The sequence below is a fragment of the Zeugodacus cucurbitae genome, chromosome 2 (genome assembly GCF_028554725.1).
Source record: "Zeugodacus cucurbitae isolate PBARC_wt_2022May chromosome 2, idZeuCucr1.2, whole genome shotgun sequence".
In the NCBI taxonomy this organism is placed as follows: Eukaryota; Metazoa; Arthropoda; class Insecta; order Diptera; family Tephritidae; genus Zeugodacus; species Zeugodacus cucurbitae.
Genome location: NC_071667.1, coordinates 53,282,957 through 53,305,399, shown reverse-complemented (window position 1 = coordinate 53,305,399; position 22,443 = coordinate 53,282,957). Strand labels below are relative to the sequence as shown.

The 22,443-nt window shown below is 40.8% G+C and overlaps 4 protein-coding genes across 8 annotated transcripts in view; 2 read left to right on the top strand and 2 right to left on the bottom strand.

Moving 5' to 3' along the window:
• Nucleotides 1–2,693: 2,693 nt before the first annotated feature.
• On the bottom strand, nt 2,694–4,865 carry LOC105213539 (uncharacterized). Its single transcript, XM_011186432.3, has 3 exons — nt 4,259–4,865; nt 3,673–4,185; nt 2,694–3,599 (listed from the first exon to the last, which is right to left on the bottom strand). Exons 1-3 carry the CDS (start codon nt 4,640–4,642, stop codon nt 2,919–2,921), a joined length of 1,578 nt encoding a protein of 525 aa, XP_011184734.1. The 5' UTR covers nt 4,643–4,865; the 3' UTR covers nt 2,694–2,918.
• A 2,073-nt stretch (nt 4,866–6,938) lies between these two features.
• On the top strand, nt 6,939–13,233 carry LOC105213538 (eIF-2-alpha kinase GCN2). The gene is made up of 13 exons (XM_011186430.3): nt 6,939–7,282; nt 7,348–7,532; nt 7,592–8,094; nt 8,188–9,143; nt 9,200–9,385; nt 9,449–9,576; nt 9,643–9,837; nt 9,907–10,115; nt 10,178–10,470; nt 10,526–11,569; nt 11,630–12,460; nt 12,522–12,691; nt 12,760–13,233. Exons 1-13 carry the CDS (start codon nt 7,217–7,219, stop codon nt 12,884–12,886), a joined length of 4,893 nt encoding a protein of 1,630 aa, XP_011184732.2. The 5' UTR covers nt 6,939–7,216; the 3' UTR covers nt 12,887–13,233.
• On the bottom strand, nt 13,187–16,288 carry LOC105213537 (polyribonucleotide nucleotidyltransferase 1, mitochondrial). The gene is made up of 8 exons (XM_011186428.3): nt 16,070–16,288; nt 15,844–16,004; nt 15,357–15,776; nt 14,754–15,297; nt 14,567–14,694; nt 13,967–14,512; nt 13,548–13,905; nt 13,187–13,488 (listed from the first exon to the last, which is right to left on the bottom strand). Exons 2-8 carry the CDS (start codon nt 15,972–15,974, stop codon nt 13,324–13,326), a joined length of 2,292 nt encoding a protein of 763 aa, XP_011184730.1. The 5' UTR covers nt 15,975–16,004; nt 16,070–16,288; the 3' UTR covers nt 13,187–13,323.
• A 344-nt stretch (nt 16,289–16,632) lies between these two features.
• LOC105213541 (G protein-coupled receptor kinase 2) overlaps nt 16,633–22,443 on the top strand; it is a 188,478-nt gene continuing 182,667 nt past the window's right edge. For 4 of the 5 annotated variants that reach the window (XM_054225463.1, XM_054225464.1, XM_054225461.1 and 1 more), the window contains exon 1: nt 16,633–17,939. The gene's annotated coding sequence lies outside the window, so the exon portion shown is untranslated. The remainder of the gene's footprint in view (nt 17,940–22,443) is intronic. The other variant, XM_054225465.1, reaches the window with a different exon arrangement.

The following is a 22,443-nucleotide window of genomic DNA, read 5'->3' as shown; positions in this document are numbered from 1 at the left end:
GTCGCAGATCCATCTGAACTGACTCTAAATAATTTGTCGATTGATTTTAGTTAAGCCTACAAGTTCTATTTTGTATACGATATTATGTAGACTATTGAATCTAAAGGATTGATACTTTCACTCTCATCGATGTAAAAATAATACAAGTAGTTTTGAAGTTGATTAATAAGTAATTTTGGAGGATCTCACTTTGGTAGCTTTCTTGAATACTAAAATACGGCGCTCTGCAGCTACCAATGTATTACGTGTCCTAGTAAATTGTAAAAAAAATTATTCAAATTTTTAAAATATGGTTCCATTAGATTTTTTGCATTCTTATAATTTTTTCCCTTCAGCTTAGCCAGTTCGAATGTTTTTTTTTTGTTTCAAATTTATGTTTTCAGTAGCAATCCCCCCCTCACTTTAATTATTACGTACAGCCAGTATTTCGTCCTTTATGGCGTCGGCCAGTTGTGTCTTGCACACTTTCAATTTCAAGACCTTATATTTAGCGGCATTTTCGTTGAGCTCTTTGGCCTTGCGCCGCAAATACGGTACCAAGTTATTTTTGTATTCACAAAACTCCAACTCGCGCAATAGATTCTCCAGCGAGACTTGCGCCAATTTGTAACGATTGAAGTAATATTGCATGCTGGACTGTGGCTGCTTGTTCTCGCCCAGCAATTCTTTGCGATCTGTTTGATTTGACTTCTGGCAAACATTATGACACAACTGTGCCACGCCCTCGGCGTACTTACAATCATAATACTGTTGCAAAGCCCTATAAATACGCTCGAAGCTCTTCTCGAAACGTTCGGTCCACGCATAGAGTTTGCGCTGCAGTGCTGAGCGTGTCTGTGGCGATTTTTTTGTGTCCAAAGGGTTATTCGGCACGGTGCCACCTTTCAAACGATCGCTCGCGTCACTCGAATCATTATTCACATTATTTAGCTTCTTGAGCTCCTCCTTCATGCCCATGTAGGCGCTGTGTGCCAACTTTAACATATCGCCTGTGATCTGACCTCTATCCAGCGAGACGTCAAAGAGTATCCACCACGGCTCACCACCAGCGAAATGCGCACTAATGCAGTCATTGATCAGCATGCTCCGCTCATCGGCAACACCACGTTTCAAAGGGGTACGCTTAATCGGCGGTGACGGAGTGCGCAATAGACGACACAGACTCCGCTTGGAATTCACATCCAATTTGTGCAGATACAAATGCATTATAACCAGGTTGACTTTATGGATCATATAGCGTTGATCTTCGAACTCATACATGACCTCGATTATCTCATGCCATTGACCCACACCGAAGAGACGACGATACTGTGAGTCCAGCCACTTGAACAGTTGATGCGTAGTGCTGAAACTCATGTCACTTCGCAACAAATGAAAGAAGTGACCGGTGATCGGATGCTGACGCAAATCATAGTAACACAAGTGGATATTGGTGAGCTTGCACTGCATCAGCTGTAAGCGGCGCTCGACATTGCGCACCACCAGCTGGTGTAGAAAGAAGAGCGGACACAACCGTTTATTGCAGAAGCGTTGTAGGCAACAGTTTTTACGATTCTCCAGTAGCTCCTGTGTCAACGCGAACATTTCATTACGCGTGCGCGGATCCGTGCCGTTGCCGACAAAGTCGAAGTGTACACGTCGTTTGCTTTGCGCGTCCTCACTCTGTGAGTTCTGTGACGAAGTTTTTGGTTGCTCATCATGTACGCCGCTGCTCTGACCAAGCAGATCGCTGTTCATCATTCTACGTAGACTGCGCGCCGCTTGCAAACGCTTCTGGGAGAATTTCGGTGTTATGCTCCCATCGAGCCACTCCACAGATGTCTTTCTATCCATGGATGTTTTCGTTAAATTCAACATAAAATTGCGATCATAAAAACTATTGATTTCGTATAATTTTGCGTAGGTTTTATTTTATTGTCTGATTTGTTTTTGCCGAAATGTTTTATTATTGTTTTTTTTTTTCCAAAAATTTATCGCTTTTCTTGAAAAGTTAAATTTTTATTTGGTTTTTAAAAACATAAAAACTGTCACGTGTTGTAATTCGTCGAAGATACGTTACATACATACGATACAGACAGACTCTTGTTAATGTAAAATCCCCAACTGCAGGAATTTGGGGCGAACTTCAATTTCCGCTAGATGGCTCCTTCCTGAGTGCGAGTTTAGCACGCCTTCAGTTTCTCTCAGTCATATTTGATTGAGTTATTCGAAAGAACTCTCTCTTACTGTGACAGTCTGAGCCCAGAAACCCCGTTATGTATAGGGAACCCGTGAATTCGATCTTCCTCCCTAACCGGAATTTTATTTTATAATTTTTATTTATATATACGAACCATACGAATTCTAGCTCTCTTAAACCGCCATCTTTTAAGGAATTCCGCTAGGTACTTCATTTTTAAAGAGGTATTGGTAGACAGATACTAAAATAAGGATAGAAGAAGGTAAACTGTCCAAGTCGACCGATAAGAAAAAGACTAAAGAAAAATAGAATAATATCTGAGTCTATGAACCAATATTGAGAAACGTTGCTAAAGGGGTTTAGAAAACTGGTACGACTTTTTTAAAAGTCAAATCGGCAAGGGGTCTTCTTTACTCGAAGTACTTTCTCACACGAAATTCTCGTTTATAGAAATTCTTCTTTTCATATCTCCTGGAACCCAGTGAAACTTACAAGACATATTTAAAGAGCAATGTTTAGATTTTGCAGTTTTTTATTCTTACTTTTTGAACTCCAGGCTCATTCCGAGCCAACCATAGATTTAAAAAAACTTTACTGAAAAATATAAAAAATTAACTGTACTTTGTAAATATCTGCCTTAGCTCAAGAGGGCGCACAGAAAGTTATTGTCAAAATACAGTTACATTTGTTGGCTAACAAATTTCAGAGTACCGTTAATACTGTTATTTACAGCCACTTACTATGCATTGCCCGAAATGGTCGTCTTGAAGGCTGGATATCTTATAAACTCAAGATTAGTGCCCGTTTTGGTCAGCATATTTCTTTCGCCTTTAATCGTTTCGATTAGACAATTCTGGCATGTCTCGAGATGGCGCAATTTGCAATTCGTCGCATAATCTTTGATTTCCTTCTTCTTAGCATCAAGATAGACGCGCAAGATCGCGCTATCCGGTGAATTCTCAATCTCTTTAGCCAAACGTATGAACTCCCTTATGATCATGTGATAATTCTTTTCGAGCTTATCCAATGACTCCGAGCGCTCACCTTTCCGACTCATGCAACAAATACTATTCGCTGGACGGAGTGAGCTGAAGCTTAACATGTTCTTGAGTTCGCTACAGATTTTTTGTATATTTTCACGATATTTATACTCGTACAGGCTGTGTATGTGTTTGAGCACCGCCGGCACCAGCTGATCCATTTTCGTATACCAGGTATTCAAGTTATACGTCTGATTATGCTTGTTCACTAATCTATTGGATATCGAGCGGGACGAATTAGCTGCAATAAATGTTGGTGTATTTTGTGCCATACTTAATACAGACGCGCCCAATTGCGAATTGACGGTCAGCTGACTATCATTTGAAACGTTTAAGAAGGAGAGCAAGCTGCTTAAATCGAAATCGTCTGGCGCTCTGACCTGCAAATAAATAATTGAAACGCATTACAGCGATTAAACATAAATGCATAGCAAAATATCAGCTTTTACTTACATCTGAAGACTCTTTTGCATTGATACCGGCATAAGCAGAGCTGGCTAAATTCAGTTGATCATCAATGATAATACCGCGCCCTTTCGCTATCGGCACATGGAATACGAACCAGGTAAACCAATTCGCTTTTGGTCCCAATATTTCTCGAAGGCAATCCGTAAGCATAATACTCTTTCGACCCCGCTTTGCGCTACGTATGTTCTCGAAACAATTACGCAGACAGGTCTTCGTATCGCTATCCATGTGACAGAGGAAGACGTGCATTATAGATAAGCGCACGGTGTGAACACGAGTCTGTGAGTCACTGAAAGTGAACTCCAAATCCAAATTTTCAGTGCCTTGACCTTTGCCGAAGAGCTGCAGATAGCGGGTTTGCAGCCAACGCAATAAATCCAAGGTATTACCGAATAAATTATGTGGACGCGAATTGCGTTGATTCTTCGTTGTGGAACGTGGGTGGCTGGAGCCGAGGAAATTGATAACATCATATTTGCGTAGATCAAAATATTCAACCTGTGAGAGGGTTATGAAAGTAACACAGCATTTTGCCAACATTCAATGTGACAACCACACGAGACCGACTCACCTTGATCCTCAGTAACTTGGCCTGCAGCACCATCATGCGCTTGTCCACCTCGGAGACAAGTAAATTGCATAGAAATGATATTTGGCATTCGCGTAGCGGAAAGAATTGCAGCAAGCAACAACTGGATCTGTTTAGAAATAGTTCGTCCATGAGCATGGCATATTCGGCGCGTACGAATGCGTTGCGTGTTGTGCCCACACAGTCGAAACGTAGCGGTTGTGTGTGCGCATGCGTCGCCCATTTGGCGTAAATGGCTGACTTGAAGCCTTTGAGCGCAGGTGACGGTATGGACATGGAGAGATCCAAAATGTTGCGAAACTCTTCGGGATCGCCTCCACGTACATCCTCATCCACGACTACGACAACACGCTGTCTACGTGACATCTTCGTTTTTCTTTGAAGCGCTGTTATATAATCCCTAACTGTTTATGTTGGCAGAACGAGCGGAAATTGTTCTTAATTTTGTGCGAAAAATTGTTTTGTAAAGGTTTAAAGAACTAAAAAGCAATTTAGATTTTTTTAGTAAGTATAAAGATTTTCCGAAATTAGTTTTCAAATGGAAGAGTTTTTGAAGGTTTTTCCAAAATTGTGCGATATAAAATATAAATAGAGAACTAAAGAAGGTGTTCTTTATTCTTTTTTTTTGTGTAAAGACAAGTTATTCACAATTATTTCTATGTAAGCTACAAACGAAGAATAGTTGATTTTTATAAGTTTATAGGAAAGAAAGAAGATCTAGACGGAAGTGCAACTGCACTTTTTGCGAAGAATGCGGGACGTGGTCCAAAAATTCGTTTAGTTCGCCGAGTCTACATAACCGAGATGCTTTCAGCTTTTTTCGAGTAATAAACCATAGGGGTCTATGACACCTTTGAATTAGTTTAGCAATGAAAAGACCCAGAACCAAATGGATCATGTCGTGAGGAATGGAAGGAAGTCTTGAGCTCTGAAAGTAGTCAATTCATGCTGGTGATAATACAGAGAGAGGAAGTTACTCAGCACTGTAGATAGAAAATAGAAAAGGATTCAGCTGCACTTAGTATTTTAAATCGGTGCCAACTAGTGATGAGAAGCAACAACTGTCACGAAGAAAATTGTCAAGGTTGCACGAAATTCCAAAGCACTGCTCAAGATATCATTAGGAAAGCCAAGTTCTCTAAAGCCATTGATTGGCACAGACGGAATTAACAATCTGATGTTAAAACCCCCCAGTAGGTTCAACGTGAGTAGAACATCTTACCAAGGTACTCAACTTATCTCTGACCGCTCTTAAAATACCCGAAATGTGAAAAATCGAAAGAGTGGTCCCACTACTGAAATCTGGGAAACCCGCCAACCAAGGGGAATCTTATCGCCCGATAACTCTCTTGCAGTGAAAACGCTTAAGGTCTCGTTAAACCCCTCCTTCACATACCTACCGGAACATCAATACGATTTCCGTAAAATAGACAGCTCCACCACACCACTTAGCGTCATAAACGTTCGAATAGTTCATGGCCTTTATCAGAAACCACCCTATAAGAAAACCTTCCTGGTAACATTGGACCTGTCAAAGGTTTTTGACACGGTCAACCTTACAACGCTACTGGAAGACTTCGAACAAGCCACACCTTTTCTAGGGCTGAAAAGATGGACCATTAACTACTTAAGCGGTCGGCAATTATCCGTATTATTTCGTGGTACAGACTAAAGCTTAACATTCTCGTCGACGATACTCCAACACCGACTGTGAATAACCCCAAAATGTTGGGCGTTACCTTCGACAGTCTGCACTCCTTCACTCCACTTACGACCGTGATAATGACCAGCTGCAAAAAGATCCTAAAGTCGCTAGTCGGTAGCAATGGGGAGAGAACAAAGACCAAGGATCACTTACAAGGCAATTGGCCGGCCGGTCCTCAATTACGTAGTACCGTTATGGTCGCCTGGATGCAGTGCTAGAATACCGCACTCCGTACAGTCACAGGATGCTTCTTGATGTGTCTGGAAGCAAACCTTCACAACGAGGCCATTATGCTAACTGTAAAAGAGCAGAACCACCAGCGCAACTTTCTTTCTGGATACTGTAGCAGGTTAAACTTCTACTTATCCAGACTGAACCGCGACATACATAATATATCCTGCATTCAATGAGTCAATGCATGATACCAGTCAATACTTTGCATGCAAAACGAATCCAACTCATCTAACACCCCTCTCTTTTCGGTCCGACCATGTCGAATCCGCACGTTGCGGGCCTAACGTTAGATGACCATTTCAGCAAGTTGGATAATCGTAAAAAATAATCCAATAATCGTAAAAACAACAAGAGAATTGTAGATAAGCATAGGACGTTGAGAGAAAGAGATATTAAATAAATAAAAAAATTTATTAAATATAAAATTCAAATATACAAATAAATCAAATTAACTATAGGTTATTTTTTATTAATTTAAGTACAAGTTTTAAGAGATTACAACAAACATTCAAACTACAGGATTACACGTGAATGAAAAAAAACCTTAAAAATCAAATATCGTTTATTATTTATCGTTCGCTAGCTCGATAAATTCGTCCATTCCTAGCAACCGGCAAATTGCTAAAACTTAACCTGTGCGAATTGGACTAGTATGCAACAACTGATTGGAGCACAGAAGTAAACAAACAATAACAAAACTTCCCATCAGAAACTGAAGATGAGCATATAACGATAAATTATTTACACGATAACAAACCAACAGCTGTTTCATCACTATTTTCTGGAGGGAATTGCAAAACGTAAAAACATATTTCCGCAAACCACACTAGGATAAAATTAAGTTATAAATAAAAAACGAGGTTTAATATTTAAGCTAAATCAAGACAAGTGATGTGCAGAAATATACAGTATACACTAAGAACTGAAACAACAGTTTGTGAAAATAGCGATTTGACTTGTTTAACTCAAAAACCCTGAATATAAGTGATAAACGTCACGACATGGCGACACCGGTGGTGAAGGAGTCATTTCGTGAGCGTCAAATACATGAATTAGAAGTGATAAAGGTTCGAAGAAATTGCAATATACCAATACTATTTCAACATATTTATTCAAGAATATTAAATTATAGGCGATTTTTGCTAATGATGTTGAGGTGTTACGTCCCAGCTGTGACACAGATACGCCGGCCGCGCAATGGAAACCAACCGAAATACGCATATCACTAACGCCACTGCGCGATTCTTCCAATGGACATACGGAAGCATACGCGCGCACCAAACTACATATTATCTGTCCGTCTAAATATCCAAAAATGTAAGTTTTTATGTAATGACAATTAAAATGCCGGTTTAACAGTTATTCACATAAATCAGCGCACCCAAGATACTAATAGAAGAGTCGAAAGGGCTTTCCGATCAGCTGGTAGACGAGTTATTGCAAAAATTACAACAGCAATCAGAAGAGCTGCGTGGCGAAGTGATGATATATGAGTTGGCGCAAACAGTGCAATCTTTTCTGCTTAAATACAATAAGCCACCACGCGGTTCCTTCTACGATCAAATGTTGCAGGAAAATCAGAAGCGTGAACAAGAACGCCTTGATAAACAGAAACGTAAAGAAAAATTAGAGCGTCAAACATTGATCGAGGAGGTTGAGCGACGTAAAGAGATGTTCAAAACCGAAGCGAAACGACGTGGTGAGCCACGTCGTAGCATGAGCGAATCAAATTATCACGCTAGCTCGTCGGAGAGTTCCGAGAATTCATCGCCATATTATCGCGGTCACTTTTACCCTAACAAATGCTTGGAACATCGCAGCAGTGAAAAGCTTTATTTCCATAAAGTGGGACGACAAGTACAAAGGGGTTGTTGTTTAGGTAAGTGATAAACAAATGCTGATATCATGTAATAATAATACATATTTGTAATATGAGTTTTGCATTCATTCAACGCTTTCCACACAATTAAAGGTCACTCACAGAAAGGCTGTGTTGCTTATACCGGCATAGATTTGGACAGTGGACAACTACTCTATGTGACAGAGTGGACTATAAAGTATGCGCAATTAGAACAAAAATGTGGCAATGGCGGACACTGCTATTGGCTGGCAACAGAGCCCAAATGCAATGGCAATCATCGTGTCGATGACGTTGTAGCCTCCATCGAGAAACAAGTAGCGACACTTTCACAGTTACACCATAAAAATCTCATACAGTACGAATGTGTGTTGTGTATAAAACGGAAGGAAGGTCTCATAGTGTATTTAGTGCAAGATTTTTTGCTCGGCACCAGTTTGTTGAACATATCGTCCAGTCTGGGATGGTGTATCGACGGTGTGCGTATGGTTGCACGTGGTGTGCTTGACGCGCTCGTTTTCCTACACAACAAAGGTGTCTCGCACAGTCATCTCATGGACAGCACAGTATTTATGGACAATACGGGCACATTGCGTTGCGGCGATTTCTCTTTGGTGCCCAATTTATTGGAACTTGTGGGTGGTATAGGTCAGCGTTCAGTGCAAGGTGATCTGCCCGCTTTCGGCACGCTCATCGAGAGTTTAATGTCATCGCACACGTATGAGATGCGTGATTTTATCGACAAGTGCAATTCAGATCGTACGCTCTCCGCTTCAGAACTGCTTGACCATCCTTTTCTACATTCATCGTTGCTCAGTCAGGAAGATAGAGCAAATGCGCAACTCGCGCTTGCTTTGACGCAGAAAACACAACGGCGTATTTCTGGTGGTACACCTGGTGCAGCGTTGCAAAATAATAAACAGCCACAGGGTCGTCATGAGCGCCAACAACAACAACTGCCGGTGTCATTGTTCGCCATGCCTTTAATGCCCATGAGCCAATCCAGACTACGCAATGAGTTCGAAGTGCTCACTTACTTGGGCAAAGGCGCTTTTGGTGATGTGCTAAAGGTGAGCGCGTGGTATTAAGAACCAAGAGAGTAATTATAAAAAAATATCATTTCCAGGTACGCAATATATTGGATAACCGTCAGTATGCGCTAAAACGCATACCACTGTCAGCGCGTAGTCGCCAACTCTATAAGAAAATGACACGTGAGGTGGAATTGCTCTCACGTTTGAATCACGAGAATGTTGTACGTTATTTCAATAGTTGGATCGAAAGCATAACCGAGGCGGATGAAGCGGAAATGGTGAGGCAATGCTTCAAAATGAAGTATTTTTGTATAATAAAACTTAATTTTTATGAATTGCAGGAAAAACTCTTGGGCGATGAGATGTCTGCAAGCAATGATGTCAGCTATAAACCACCAAAATCTCCACAACATGGTTTGCCCGTAAAATTGGATGATGAAAGCTCGTCCAGCATGTGGAGCGGTTGCGTGTAAGTATGAAAAGCGCTCAATGGACGACATAGATATGTGTTTATATTTGAATTTTTATTGCTTAGACCAAATGCAGATGATTCCGACTCCGATGGCATTGAGTTCGTGGACTCAAATGGCGAAATTGTCAATTACGATGATGATGACGACGATGACGAGGAGGAGGAGGAACCAACACGACACACTTCGAAAGGGTACTCACCCAAACCGATGCAAGTTATGTACATACAAATGGAGTTTTGCGAAAAGTGCACACTGAGGTGAGGTGACTTTTTTTGGTGTACGAAGAATGGAAAGCAAAAATATGAAATATGAAATTTTTCTTATAGAACTGCTATTGATGATAATCTGTACGAAGATACGGATCGGCTGTGGCGTCTATTTCGTGAAATTGCTGAAGGTTTATCACACATACATCAACAAGGCATTATACATCGTGACTTGAAGCCCGTTAATATATTTTTGGATTCACATGATCAGATCAAAATCGGTGATTTCGGTTTAGCGACAACCAGTTTCCTGGCGTTACAAAGTCAACGTATGTATACGCGCTACCAATAATCATTAACAAGTTAGTTAAAATACCGTTATAATTTATAGATGAGCAAACGAATCAGCATACAACGCATGTTGCCTCCATAGAGGATGGCACTGGTACGGGCAAGGTGGGCACCACGCTTTATGTGGCGCCCGAGTTGACTGGCAACGCCTCCAAGTCTACATACAGTCAGAAGGTCGATATGTATACATTGGGCATAATACTTTTCGAAATGTCGCGTCCACCATTCGACACCGGCATGGAGCGTGTACAAACGATAGTCTCACTGCGCACCGCCGCCATTGTTATACCAGATAATATGCTAAGCGATAACCGTTATGAGAAAACTGTGAAGGCAAGTCTCGAGTAATTAACAGTTAGATTTTGTAATAATTAATTGTTATTTTCAGATTTTACGCTGTCTGCTAAATCACGATCCGGCGCAACGTCCCACCGCCGAGGAGTTGCTCTCCTCAGATTTGGTGCCGCCAGCGCAACTTGAAGCGAACGAATTGCAAGAAATGCTACGTCATGCGCTGGCGAATCCGCAGAGTAAAGCCTACAAACATCTGGTGGCACGCTGCCTGCAACAGCAAAGCGATGAGCTGCTCGAGTACACCTACCACTTCGGCAGCAGTCGCAATATGAAATCCTGGAATGCGCCCATCTCGCTGGACGGCTTCGTATCGTTGAATCCGATGTTTGAATTTGTCAAGGCCAAGGTGGTTGCTTTGTTTCGCAAACATGGCGGCATCGAGGTGGACACGCCGCTACTAGCACCGCTGTCGAAACGCACCAACCCGTGGAACAACCCTGTGCGTCTCATGACACACTCCGGCTGTGTGGTGGTGCTGCCCAGTGATTTGCGCACCGAATTCGCGCGTCACATAACCATGAACGGTGTGAATATGATGCGCCGTTACTGCGTGGATCGCGTCTACCGCGAGGAGAAAGTATTCAATTTTCATCCGAAACAGAGCTACGAATGTGCCTTCGATATAATCACGCCATATGCGAGTAGTCCGCTCGTGGATGCCGAACTGCTGGCGCTTGCTTTCGAGATTACGAACGAGATACCGCGACTGCGTGAGAAGAATATGCGCGTGCGTATGAATCACACACAACTGCTGCGCGCCATTCTGCTCTACTGTAATGTGCCAAAGTCCTCGTACACGGAGTTATTTGCGAATATCGCCGATTTCATCGAGGGTCGCATTTCGAAATTTCAATTCCATTCGGGCGTCACTGTTATTATGGAGAAATCGCGTTCCTCTGCCACGGCGCTTATTGACTTGCTGCTCGCGAATTTCCTCATGAGCGGCACACGCAGCAGCGTCGACGATTCGTCGCTGAAATCGCTGATACGTGGCAAAGGCGAAGCCGCATCGCTGGCAAAGACTGCGCTCAGAGAGTTGGAGACAGTTGTGGGCATAGCGCACAGTCTTGGCGTCACGGTGAGTGCTCATAAGCCTTAGTGAAGCATAACAGTAATACAGTGATTCTGCTCTTTCTAGTGTCCAATACACATATTCGCCGGTCTGCCCATCAGTTACGATCGCGCCAGCAGCGGCGGCGTGGTATGGCAACTGATCGCCGATCTCAAACCCAATCGCAGCACCCATTCCACAGTCTTGGCTATGGGCGAACGCTACGACACGCTGCTCAATGAGTTCCAGAAGCAGGCGCAAGGTTTCAACCAGAACATACCCGGCCGCGTCGTAAGCGGCGCTGGTCTCTCCTTCTGGCTGGACAAACTGGTGGGCGCCATGGATGTCGATTACATGAAAGATTGCCGCGCCATAGATGTGGCGGTGTGCGTGAATGGCACGCGACCGCCACTCAAATATGTCACCGACATTATGCGTCTGCTATGGTCCGCCAACATACGCTGCTACGTGGTGGAGTCCGCCACTGGCGCTGGCGATGAAGCGCAAGATCTCGCCAAATTGGGCGCTTTGCATATTATATTGGTGGCGGAGAATGGCGCGTTGCGCATACGCTCGTGGGAGCGCGATCGTTTTCAGGAACGCCACGTAACGCGCGCCGAACTCGTCGACTTCATACGCAAATTGCGCACCGAATTGGGCAATGCGAACGCAATCGACTACGTCAGTCAGATATCGAATAGTAGCGCCGGTGGTAATACCAGTTACAGTAGCGGCGGTGGTGGTGGCAGTAGTGGCGGCGGTGGCAATTTCGGACGCGGCGATAGCGGTTTGTGCACATCCGCCTCGAGCGCGAGCATAAAGAGTAGCTACAATCCCAGTCAGTGGCCCAATGTGCAGGTGAGGTTTGTGGTGCACGACAAGCTGACTTCCAACCTGCGGCGCCGCTACGAGAATCAGGTGCGTGCTACACAAACAGTGTGCATTTCAATTTAACTATATAAATTTCTGCGCTTCGCAGGTTACACAGCAGATGTCCATCACGCTGTCGCAGTTCATGAAGAAGGAGAGCGTCATTGTGCTGGTGGTGGAGCTGCCGCCAGTCACCGTTAATGCCATAGTTGGTGCAGTAAATCCACGCGAAGCCGACGAAAAGGAGACTGAAGTTGAAATTAATTATGTGATAGAGCGGTTAGTCGTCACTTTTAATTTCTGAATTTTTTTTATAAAATCTAATAAAATTTTTTTTTCGCGCACAGGTTTCCCAAGTTCAAACGGTATATTACCGAAATAACAGATGAAATTATCGATTATCTAACGGGCGATAAGGCATCCATAGTTGCCTTGTACACCATTTCCGATTCGTACTATCGCGTCATCATTTGATTAGCACTCACGCCCATCTCGTCTTCTGCATTTGCACACTCAGCACGCGATTGTGTGCAATTAAATTGTCTCAATCTGCTGTACAATGTTGTTTCAAATCTCATATTTGCTTTGCTAAAGCATTTATTTAACGCAATCTTCTATTAGTCTCTTAAGTGCTGTTAGTCAATTTGCCAACAATGTATTTTTACAAGCTTATCAACTATATTTTTTATTTTATTTAACTATTTTATGCTATTAATTTATATTGTACATTTACTTATTTCTCTCAGCTGTGTCATATACATTCATACATTTGCGTGTGGTCGATGTTTATAATAAAGTTTATAACTTCAATTTTTAAAATATATTATATGTACAAAAGCTGTTACGTTTTCTTTAAGTGGCAGCACCGGCGTACAGTTCCAAAATATATTGTAAACAAATATAACGGTTCACTACGTCTCCTCCGTTGTTTTATTGTGACTACGCGGTATGCTTGATGCGGCGCCTTGCAGCACCTTGCGTGACAAACGCATGAAGCCAGACACTGGGTCACGTCCGAAATACTTAACCTGTATTTCCTGACCAACTTCCAAACCCAAGGCGGATGGATGTGCAATCTGCAAGTAAATCAACATTAACACACAACCGTTAGCAATTTGATAAACATTAAACACACCTTTCTTTGGTCCAACTGTGAGTTGTGCAGCAGCGCTGGCGGCATGCTGGGATACAGTATCACCATGACGCCAGTGTCGCGTATTTCTGTGATTTTCGCCGCATAAATGCCGCCGAACTCCAAGTCCGGTATGCGTTCTTTCACAAGCAACGCATCTACTTGCTCCTTCGCCTCGTCCATAGCCGCTTGCGAGGGCGCAAAAATGGTGTAGCTTGTCTCGTCCTCCGCAGTGAGTGTTGCCCCCGTTTCGAGGTAGATGCGTTTGAGGTTAATGCCACCGGGGCCGATAAGTTGACCGCGCTGGTGCGGTTCGATAGTGATGCGTTCAGTCACGGGCCAACACTCCTTGGGGTACTTGCTGCAAATTAAAGATACTTTAAGTTGCAAAATTTGCAACAAAAACAAAACACTCATTTTACCGATGCTCCCTTATGACTTCGCCCATAATATCTAGTATACGCGCTTTGGCATCAGTCGCTTTCTGCAAAGACTCCATTACAACTTTCAGTGGTATGCCGGGTATTTTCAGATCCGCCTGTATGGCGGTGAAACCTTTTCGCGTGCCCGCCACCTTCATATCCATGTCGCCCATGTAGTCCTCAATGCCCAAAATGTCGGTTAAAATGCGATAATCGGACATGTGTTTAGTGTCGTTATTCTCGTATTTCGTAACCAGCCCAATTGCAACACCGGCAGCTGGCGCAGTTACGGGCACACCGGCATCCATTAGTGCCATTGAACCACCGCAAACCGATGCCATGGAACTTGAACCGTTTGACTCCAACACCTCAGAGGTGAGACGCACAGTGAATGGATAATTATGCGGTAACGTAGGCACAAGCCCACGCTCTGCCAACGAGCCATGTCCAAGCTCGCGACGCCCGATGGGGCCAATGCGCCCCACTTCACCGGTGGCATATGGCGGGAACTCGTAGTGCAACATGAAATTTTTGGCTTTCAGTCCACTAAAATTAAAAGCGCGTTAAAATTTAGTTGTTTGTTATAAACTCAAAGCAAACCTATCTAACGCCGCCACAGCATCTAACTTCATGGCACTCTCGTGTGAATCTAACGCAACAGTGCAAAATACTTGTGTCTGCCCGCGTTGAAATAGCGCTGAACCATGCAGCGGCTTGTAAAGGTCCACCTGTAATAGAGTAGATGTGAATTGGGATAAACTACAAGTATAGCTGAATTACTCCGCACCTGACAACTTATGTTTCGTAAACTATCGTAGTCGCGTCCATCACAGCGCTTGTTCTCCTCAAATATCAGATTTCTGAAAATACTTTTGCAAACTTTATTGAATTCTTCGGCAATTAGCGCAGGTTCGGTGTCGGGGTAGGAGGACCACACTTTGTCTATGACGTTTGTGCGCACTTCGTTCACCGCGTTATCACGCGATATTTTGTCATGCGTTGCGTCCTGGAAGATCTCACGCAAACGCATTTCACTCATGCTCTTCACAGCCTCAGAGATTTCGGCGTCCACAACAACAGGTGCTTCAACGGCACGCTTTTTCCTACCATACACTTTTTGCAAACGTTCAATTTCATTAATAATGGATTGCGCCTCCCGTGTGCCTTGCTTTATTGCTTTGAGCAGATCTTGCATTAACACAACGTTGCCTTTACCTTCTAACATGACCACTAGATTTTGTTTTGTTGCAGACACCACCAAGTCGAGTTGTGATGTTTGGAGTTCACGCCTTGTGGGGTTGATTATTACTTCTCCGTCACAGAGTCCCACACTAATGAATTATTATTATATAATTCCTGATATTTTATTTTACGCACTGGCATTACTTACCGCACTGCGCCAATTGGCCCGTTCCAAGGTATGTCACTTAGACTTAAAGCTACTGAAGCGGAATTTATGGCTAATACATCAGGTGAATACACTGAATCCATTGATAGCATATTGCACACAAGTTGTGTCTCCGTGCGGAAATCTGCAGGAAAAAGTGGTCGCAATGAGCGATCTATGAGACGTGCTGAGAGTATCTCCTTTTCTGAAGGACCCAGTTCGCGACGCATGAAATTCATTGGTATGCGTCCAGATGCAGCGCTCTTTAAGCGATAATCCACAACGAGCGGCATGAAACTTGCACCGGGCGCTTGTTTTGGTTTGGCTACCGCCGTTACCATTACGGCTGTGTCTCCCATTTGACAAACAGAGGTTCCATTAGCAAACCGTGCATATTTTCCGGAACTCATAGTCATGTTGCGTCTGAAAAAGGAATATTTCGCATATTACGTTAACTAAAACGTGTTTGAAAATGTATCAGCTGGTTTACCCATTTGAAAATTTCACTTCCACCGATGGACAGTCACCTGTTCCACTTTGTATGTAGCGTACACCCCTTGGAGTGCCGTATCTCAGTTGTAGTTTTAGTAGTTTCAGACATCTTTGTGGAAATACCAACATCCTTGCAAAAAACCGCGGCAGTAAAGGAATCTGTGGGCATATATGTATGTCACAGTTTACAAAATCGAACAGCTGATTTTCGTTTGCAGTGGTACCTGAAGGAGGGCTCCTTTGATTTTAATAGCTACTCTTGATTGTATAAATTGCAAAAACCAAATATATGAAAATTGTAATACAAGTGAAATTTTATTTAATAATTTGATTGAGTATGTAAACGCTTTACTCAAAATGAATTGTGTAATTTTATTTGAAGTTCAATGCAGATCGTAAGTATTTCTCTCGTTCAAATGTTTCTCTTTTTCTTCTTCAATGTTTTAGTTAATTTATCAACACAGCAAAAATTTAACAGATGATTGAGGTGTATGACTTTGCTAAAAGCAACGCTCACGTAAAGTATTGTAGGATATATAAACCATAAATGAAACAAGTAATTTATTGTTCAAATATATATTAAGTTTTATCTATTAATAAGTTTAATAAAAATTATTTGTTGGAATGCTGTAGATATTTTGTTTCAACGCCTTCTAACAATACACACATCTCTAAATTATCTCGATTTTTAATCGCCAAATTGACCGAAGCAAGTTGAAAAGGCAAATGAATAATTTGACGTTTGACATTTCAGATTTTCATTGACTGCTTTGCGTTTTCGGTTTCTCGGTTTCTCAGTTTTTCGGTTATTCTGGTTATTCTTTAACGAGAAGCAGAAGTGATAGTGTCAATAGTGTCGTTTTCGGGTCTCGTGGAAATTCGTTGTGAAAATTTGCTTATAAAATATATGGTAAATGCCCAAATCTCGGTGTTAATTATAAAAAAATATTCGCTTCGATTTGAAACAACTTTCGCAACTGGTGCAATAAATGTTGCGTAAAGTAAAATTGGAAAAGGCCTGTGTATGTGCGTGCGTACGTGTATTGTATTGGCGGTATAAAAAAACATAGAAGAAAAAGCTAAAAAGTTAATGCATACGAAAATTGTAATATAAAGGCCTAGTGTATAAAAAAACGCCGACATTAAAAACGAAGAAGAGTGGAAGAGAACAAGCAGAGAAAAGTTAAGTTTATTCTGTCTTGGCCAAAAGTAAAATTGCAACAGCAATAGCAACGGCGTCGACGTTAACATAAGCAGAAGCAGCGCCGACAAGCCCATAAAGACAGTGGCAAAATTATGTGCGGCACAAATGATTTTTATTGAGGCCAAAGCTACGAAATCGTAATGCTAAAATATCAATCAGTAGTTGTGAATTAAAAGCAAATAACAAATACATGTATGCATAAACACTTGATGTGAATCATAAATGAAATTCATTGATTAGAGTGAATTTAATGCGTAGCATTGAGTTTGACCGACCCATTTTGCTATAAGGCGGCTTATCGCGTGTGGAATTTTAGCGCATATTTCATTGTGTTCTCGCAAAACCTATTTGAACCGCTTCACAAGAGTCAAGTGATCAGTGCAGTTATTAAGATCGTTTAGCAAAAAACATATTAAAAGCTTTTGATGAACGTATCAACAGCTGCGTTGTGGAGCCATTGTTAAGCTTGTAAACTTCACTTCTTCACTAATAAAAAAATGCGATTACCATTGCAGCTTTGTGTTATATTTTAATTTTGAAAATAGTGCAAAGCGCTACTAAATCTGCAAAATTCTCTATTTATAATTTATAACCAACGTGCAACTTTTTCGAATAACCGAAAGCCGCGAAAACAATAAAAAGTGTTTAATGAAACAAATAATTTACTAAGCTAAAAGTGTACACTCATATTTGCTAGTAATATATTATTATAATTGTGTATTTAAGAATTAATCAATTTACGACAGTTTTATACGCAAACTGCATAATTATCCCATTAATATCAAGTGTATTAAGATTCTTTACTTAAAATTGTCATATAAAGTGTTGTCTTCGTGATTTCAGCGGTTTAAAAAACGATAAAATTCAAGAACCGGACATATTTCATAAAGGTAAGCCATAAAAATTTTATGATGTTTTTATAGCAACTGTATTATTTGCTCTTTTTGACTTTACTTTTTAACACACATATTAACGTTTGTTCTGGTCCCGTAGGAGGTCAGAGCGCCTGAGCTCTATATAATTTGCTTTTAATAATGCAATTTTTAGCTTATTTTATCACAACTGCGGCGTAAGTTTTCTGATAAGATCTTGATGAGATAGTGTTGTACTAGTTATCTATGCACTTTGCTCTACTTCTTACTTACTAAACGGGAATTTTATTATATTACGTTTGTTTTTCTTTTCTTTTTTGTCCGTGTGATTTAGACAGCTGATTTACAAATAATATGTACAAAATAATTACATAAAAATAAAACTTTCGCTGCTGATTACTTTTTAGTAACGCATCAAAATCATGTTGTAAAAAACAGAAGATGACACGCCCACTGATATCAAATTATGTTGACGGTTTTACGTATCAATTTTATTATAAAACATAGTATTTAAGCTGACAAGTTCTCATGGGTGAATTGTATCCTAACCTACAAACAGATTTCTGAATGCAATAAAAAAAGTGAGAAATTATAAAGTAAAGAACATAGTTCTACATTTGTTTTTATACTACAACAATTTCTGCAGTGCTCTAATGTGTAATGTGTAGCAACCACACAAAGGCCAACAGCCACTTACCACATTTGCTCCCTCATTATGGCGGCGTTTTATTGTTGTCTTATTTGTGACGTTGATGTTATTAGGTGGTGTTGTGTGTTTACTATTATAACTTTTTATGGCATTGTAGCCTCATTTGTGTTGTGTTTTGTCAGCAAACGGACGGTGCTCGCTCTACTACTTAAATCTGTTTTTTTTTTGTTTTTTTTTATATAAGCCAGTGGGCTATCATATTTTTTATCAATGGGCAAACAGCAGTCAATAACCACTGGTGGTAAATGCTTACTGGTATGTGGAAATGTTCATCCCTATATTAGTAGATTTGTGTGTTCGTGTCTATTTTCAACACCCTTTTGCTTTGACGACCAGTTGTCCACTTTAAATCCATCAGTCTAATTAAAATGCTAACATTGAGACTTTCACGTTAACTTTTCGCCGTTTATCAGTAACTCAACAGTCGGATTAGTTGCGTATCGCCCGTTAGTGCTACTCAACAGTCCTGCAAATAAAGTGCTTATATTGCATTTCGCTAATCTCGTGCCTTTTTAGTTGGTTACTTTGATAATGACAAATTTTTTAATAAAATGTGCCTAAAAAGGGGATATATGAACGTAAATTTGAAGAATTTGGAAATTTCAACACAGTCTCAAAATTTTATGTCTAAGTGAATACAAATGTTTTGCACTTTAATCATTTACAAATTTAATTGAAAGTTTAGTTCGATTTCTAAGATAGGATTAGAAAAAAAATATGATGCCAAGGTTGGTAATGACAAATACTTTGTTTTTCAGAACAGTAAGCAAGTAATTAGAACACGGTAGTCGAAAATCATCTCCACATTTCTTATACTATCTGTCTGAACTTTCTTTTTCTGTTTCTTCTTCTTTGCTGCATTTTCTTAAAATTTTCCTGTCAATTGCAACCTGTTAAATTCCTTAAAATACAACTTCCGTAAACTCGCCACTTGGCATTGACAGCAACATCGCACTCAGCAATCACTGTCGCAGCTCCTTACGTAAGCAGTCAAGATAAAGGAAAATCGCTTTTGCAACGTCAAGTCCGCACGTACGCTGCCAACATCGATAGTTGCTGATAAAGGAAATTCGAGTGACACAAGTTGCATGCAACGGCACAGCAGCCGCGACCACACCGTTAAAGTGAAATGTGACTGCAACACAGCATGCAGTAGCAAGTCTGCATTGTTGTTGTTTTTGCAGTTGAAAATCCACTTGACATTAAACATCTTGCTGTCAGTTCGCACAACTGCTTCTGAAACGTAACAGCACTCTCCATAACCTGCAATTTCAATCAGCACTATGCCACTTGAGGCGGCACACTCATGCCAACTACTGCACTTTATTTGTACGGCGATTAAGTGTGAGTGTTCGGTGTGTGTTTGTGCATTTGAGGGCGCGATTGGTTTGTATGCTGGCCCATTCACACGCTTATTGAAAATTTCCTTAATTTACATATTTAATTTTATTTTGTAGGCTCACCAAGTGCACACAAGCATTCATTGTAGGCGTTAGCCTCTTCACGGGAATACTGTTATCTGCGAGTATGTGTGCTATGTGTTTATATAAAAGGGTGTGCTACAGAACTATGAATTATCGGAAATTCTTTTGCTTGACCCATTTCTACGTTTGGAAATGCTACACTTGTGTCCTTTCGAGTGTTCACTCTTGAAATTGTGTTTGACCCAAAGTGTAGTCACACATAGCATTTGGCAGCTCCATATGTTTAGATAGTTTATTGGTTATCCTTTATGCTTATATATTCATATCCTTTATTATGCATGATTTCATTGCTTATTCTTATTTATTTTTAGTGTTCTTTAGTTTTGTATTTTCTTTTTCCCTTCTTACTGGATCTTTTCGTGTGTTTCTTCATAAATAGTTTTGCTTAAATAAGGCTGAGGTCATAATGAAATGGAGGTCATATCTTCGTAGGAGTAGAAAATTTCAATATTATATTTATATTTCATATATTTTTGTTTTTATTATCTAATTTTATTTTATTGTTGCTTTAATATAGAAGAATGTTTCGACCAACCGGGTAAGCTTTGCCTTCACGGAAGTTCATTGAACTACTTCAAATTGGTATATATTCAGAGTTTTTAGGCACGTTTGCCTCTGGAAAGCTTGCTAATCCTGTTAGATTCTTTGTTAGATCTTATAACAAATTTATGCTGATAAAAATAAATTTTAAATTAACTTTTTGAACTCACGTTCCTTTAATAATTATAGTTCACTTTCACCGCATATTTAATTATTATTTCCAATCATCAACACATTTAACCATTTTATATTTAAATAAATATTTATGGAAATATATTTCTATAATTATCTGTACAGCAAATAAAATGCGATAACTGTTGCCCCCTTAAACACTATTGCAACTATTGAAACTATACAAAAATATCCGCTCGTCAATATTTGCATAATATTTATACGCTTGAAGTCCTTTCCATTTCTATACTCCAACATTTCACCCACACACACACCGACTGATACATTTCGTATGTATTTTGATTGAAGCACCTTCACGCCACATCCGTAATTTCCAACCATTCACATGCAAACGTTGAACGCTTCGAGTGAAATATTTCCGCGTCCAAGTCATCAGCGACGGCAACGTCATCTACACCAACGTCGTCGTTATCCTCGCCGTCCGCCGCCGGCACTTGGGCGTGGCAGCGACAGTATTGTTAGTACGTCTATTTCGAGTCATTCATTGCCTTTCGTCATAAACATTGGAGAACGCGTTGGTGCGTTCAAGCGTCAGTGACATCGTTAGTTCTGTTCGCGTGGGCCGCCCCTGCCCTTTTAGTGCCGCTATCGATATTTCTGTGGCTTTCCGGCGAATTTCGTATTGACCAAACGTGTACACTGGATTATACATACAAGTCTATTGACACCAGTATCGCACAGCCGTTGCGGTTTATCACGGTCCCAAGTGTCGTAGGGATGGTGGTGGTCGTGGTGGTGGCGTCTTGTCACTATGTTAATGATAGTCAAAGTATACTTGTTTGTTGTTCGATATATAACTGTCAATCGATTTGTCATTTTGTGGTTTTGTCGTCATACTCTTTTTTGGTTCGTGTATATTATTGAGTTGAATTTTATTAACTTTTAATATGGTGTTGTTATTGGGTAGTATTGCTACTCGCAATATGTTTTACTTAGTATATTAATAAATTTTCTTCATATAACGGTTTTTATACAGATTTTAATTATATATATAAAAAGTACGCTATTTCAAAAGGGTGTTATATCATATTATTTCGTTACGGTCCTAAAAAACGAAATCGAACTACAACCATGCCTACTTTTGATGAGAGAGCAATTTTAATTGCATTTTTAGTAAAGATATAGAAAAAAGAACATTGGACCAATAGTCGATGTAATGTGTTCCTACTTTCATTTAAAATTGTTCGAAATTGGATAATATATTTTCTAGCCTACAGATTCCGAATATGAGGTCCTACAACAATTTACCGATCCAAATTAATCCTCTGTCACTTAGCGTGTATTCCTGATCTTGACCACTGCACCGCGGTACCGTCTCCCAGAGGGGGAGTCTTCTGTCGGAAGCTCTCAGTTAACTCCAGTTTTCGGCTGCCAGACCATTGAAGCGTCTTTCAGGCGCAGATTGCTGCCACTAAGGTAGCAGTAGACAAACTGCTTCGAAGTGCAGCATCCTTCAAAAAGGTCTGTATTCACTCCGATAGCAGAGCGGCAATACTAGCCTTGGATTCGATGGTAGTACGCTCTAAGCTAGTCAGGGAGTTTTTAACATCGTTATTAGTAGCTTCGAAATACTTTGTAATTCCGTTCATCGCGGAAT

Bases quoted from the DNA above. Each gene is read 5' to 3' on its own strand.
- LOC105213539 (XM_011186432.3), bottom strand. From the start codon at position 4,642: ATGTCACGTAGACAGCGTGTTGTCGTAGTCGTGGATGAGGATGTACGT. The intron at 4,186-4,258 runs GTGAGTCGGTCT...ACCCTCTCACAG, and splicing joins CCAAGTTACTGAGGATCAAG to GTTGAATATTTTGATCTACG. The intron at 3,600-3,672 runs GTAAGTAAAAGC...ATTTATTTGCAG, and splicing joins ATGCAAAAGAGTCTTCAGAT to GTCAGAGCGCCAGACGATTT.
- LOC105213538 (XM_011186430.3), top strand. From the start codon at position 7,217: ATGGCGACACCGGTGGTGAAGGAGTCATTTCGTGAGCGTCAAATACAT. The intron at 7,533-7,591 runs GTAAGTTTTTAT...CACATAAATCAG, and splicing joins CCGTCTAAATATCCAAAAAT to CGCACCCAAGATACTAATAG. The intron at 9,577-9,642 runs GTAAGTATGAAA...TTTATTGCTTAG, and splicing joins AGCATGTGGAGCGGTTGCGT to ACCAAATGCAGATGATTCCG.
- LOC105213537 (XM_011186428.3), bottom strand. From the start codon at position 15,974: ATGTTGGTATTTCCACAAAGATGTCTGAAACTACTAAAACTACAACTG. The intron at 15,777-15,843 runs GTAAACCAGCTG...TTCCTTTTTCAG, and splicing joins GAAGTGAAATTTTCAAATGG to ACGCAACATGACTATGAGTT. The intron at 14,513-14,566 runs GTTTGCTTTGAG...TTTTAATTTTAG, and splicing joins GCTGTGGCGGCGTTAGATAG to TGGACTGAAAGCCAAAAATT.